The sequence below is a fragment of the Galeopterus variegatus genome, unplaced genomic scaffold (assembly GCF_000696425.1).
Source record: "Galeopterus variegatus unplaced genomic scaffold, G_variegatus-3.0.2 Scaffold108, whole genome shotgun sequence".
NCBI lineage: Eukaryota > Metazoa > Chordata > Mammalia > Dermoptera > Cynocephalidae > Galeopterus > Galeopterus variegatus.
This window is the reverse complement of record NW_007726219.1, coordinates 774,603-775,778: the sequence shown is the minus strand read 5'-3', so window position 1 is coordinate 775,778 and position 1,176 is coordinate 774,603. Positions and strand designations below refer to the sequence as shown.

Below are 1,176 nucleotides of genomic sequence, written 5' to 3'. Positions count from 1 at the left end.
CCGGTTCCCGCTCACTGGCTGAGCGAGGTGCGGGCGTAACACCGAGGGTTGCGATCCCGTTACCGGTCAGTAAAAAAGACAAAAAAAAAAAAAAGGATGCTCACTTTAATAAAGTGAGTGGACAGGACAAGTAAGTGGCTCACCAAGGCTGGAGTCACATCCCTTAGGGAGTTCCCTGGGTGCCACATCCAGTGTGTGTGTTAAATCCTGCAGAGCAGAAGTGAAGGCATTTACGATGGGCCCAGCCGAGGAGCTTAAGGTTAATCCAGAGGAATACCACACCATCCATGAGGCACCTCAAAATGAACCTGTCTTTATTGCTTACCTTAAGCCCATTGAAGATTTCCCAATTTGGAGACTGAATTAAGTAAGGGCACTGTAATACCAGACTCATACGTAATTTTGTTTTTTTCTGAAATCACTTTTGATCCTTATAACACTGCAGGGGTCTCGTAACATGCCCAGCTTGTCCGCAGCCACGCTGGCCTCTCTGGGTGGGACTTCCTCTCGGAGAGGAAGCGGGGACACCTCCATCTCCATTGACACGGAGGCATCCATTAGGGAAATCAAGGTAAGATGCTTTACTTACTTATGACTTGAAAGACTTTTGTGAAAATCAGTCTTCAAGTATAAAAAGACTTAGTTTGTAAATTTCTGGATCTTTCTTCTTGGTCCTGTCTTCCCTACCTCCCCTAAAACAGGGTGTTCTTGTAACACTAAGACTCAGTTCACACAGCATCTCCTGCAGAAAGCCGACCCTGACCTGCCTCCACCCCAGCAGGGCATACCTTAGTGACGGCACTTGCCACATTGCAATGTAATCAGTCACCTCTGTGTGCCCAGCATGTGTAGATGTTCAGTCTACATTTTTTGGAATGTTTTGGACACTGGATTATTTACTGCTCCCAGACACACCAAGTCCTTTCACACGACCGTGACTTCTGAGTATTTTCTCCTGCCTAGAGTGTGCCTTTCCTTCCTGCGTGCAATATGCCTTTAGTAGACCTCATTGTTGAATTGTAATGATTTTTCTTCCCACTAGCATGTAGGTATTATTCTGTTATATCATTGGCATCCAGAATAGTGCCAGGTGAATGGTAACATTCTCTGCATGAAAGAGAGAAACAGTACTGTTTGTTAAAGTAATTAGGGACCCTACCTAAGAAAGAGAGGACT

At 45.4% G+C, this 1,176-nt stretch overlaps 1 protein-coding gene across 1 annotated transcript in view; it reads left to right on the top strand.

Annotated features, from left to right (window-relative positions):
- LRRFIP1 (leucine rich repeat (in FLII) interacting protein 1) overlaps positions 1 to 1,176 on the top strand; it is a 93,744-nt gene that overhangs the window by 61,514 nt on the left and 31,054 nt on the right. The window contains exon 12 of the mRNA XM_008586075.1: positions 446 to 571. Coding sequence (XP_008584297.1) covers positions 446 to 571 — 126 coding nt within the window. The remainder of the gene's footprint in view (positions 1 to 445; positions 572 to 1,176) is intronic.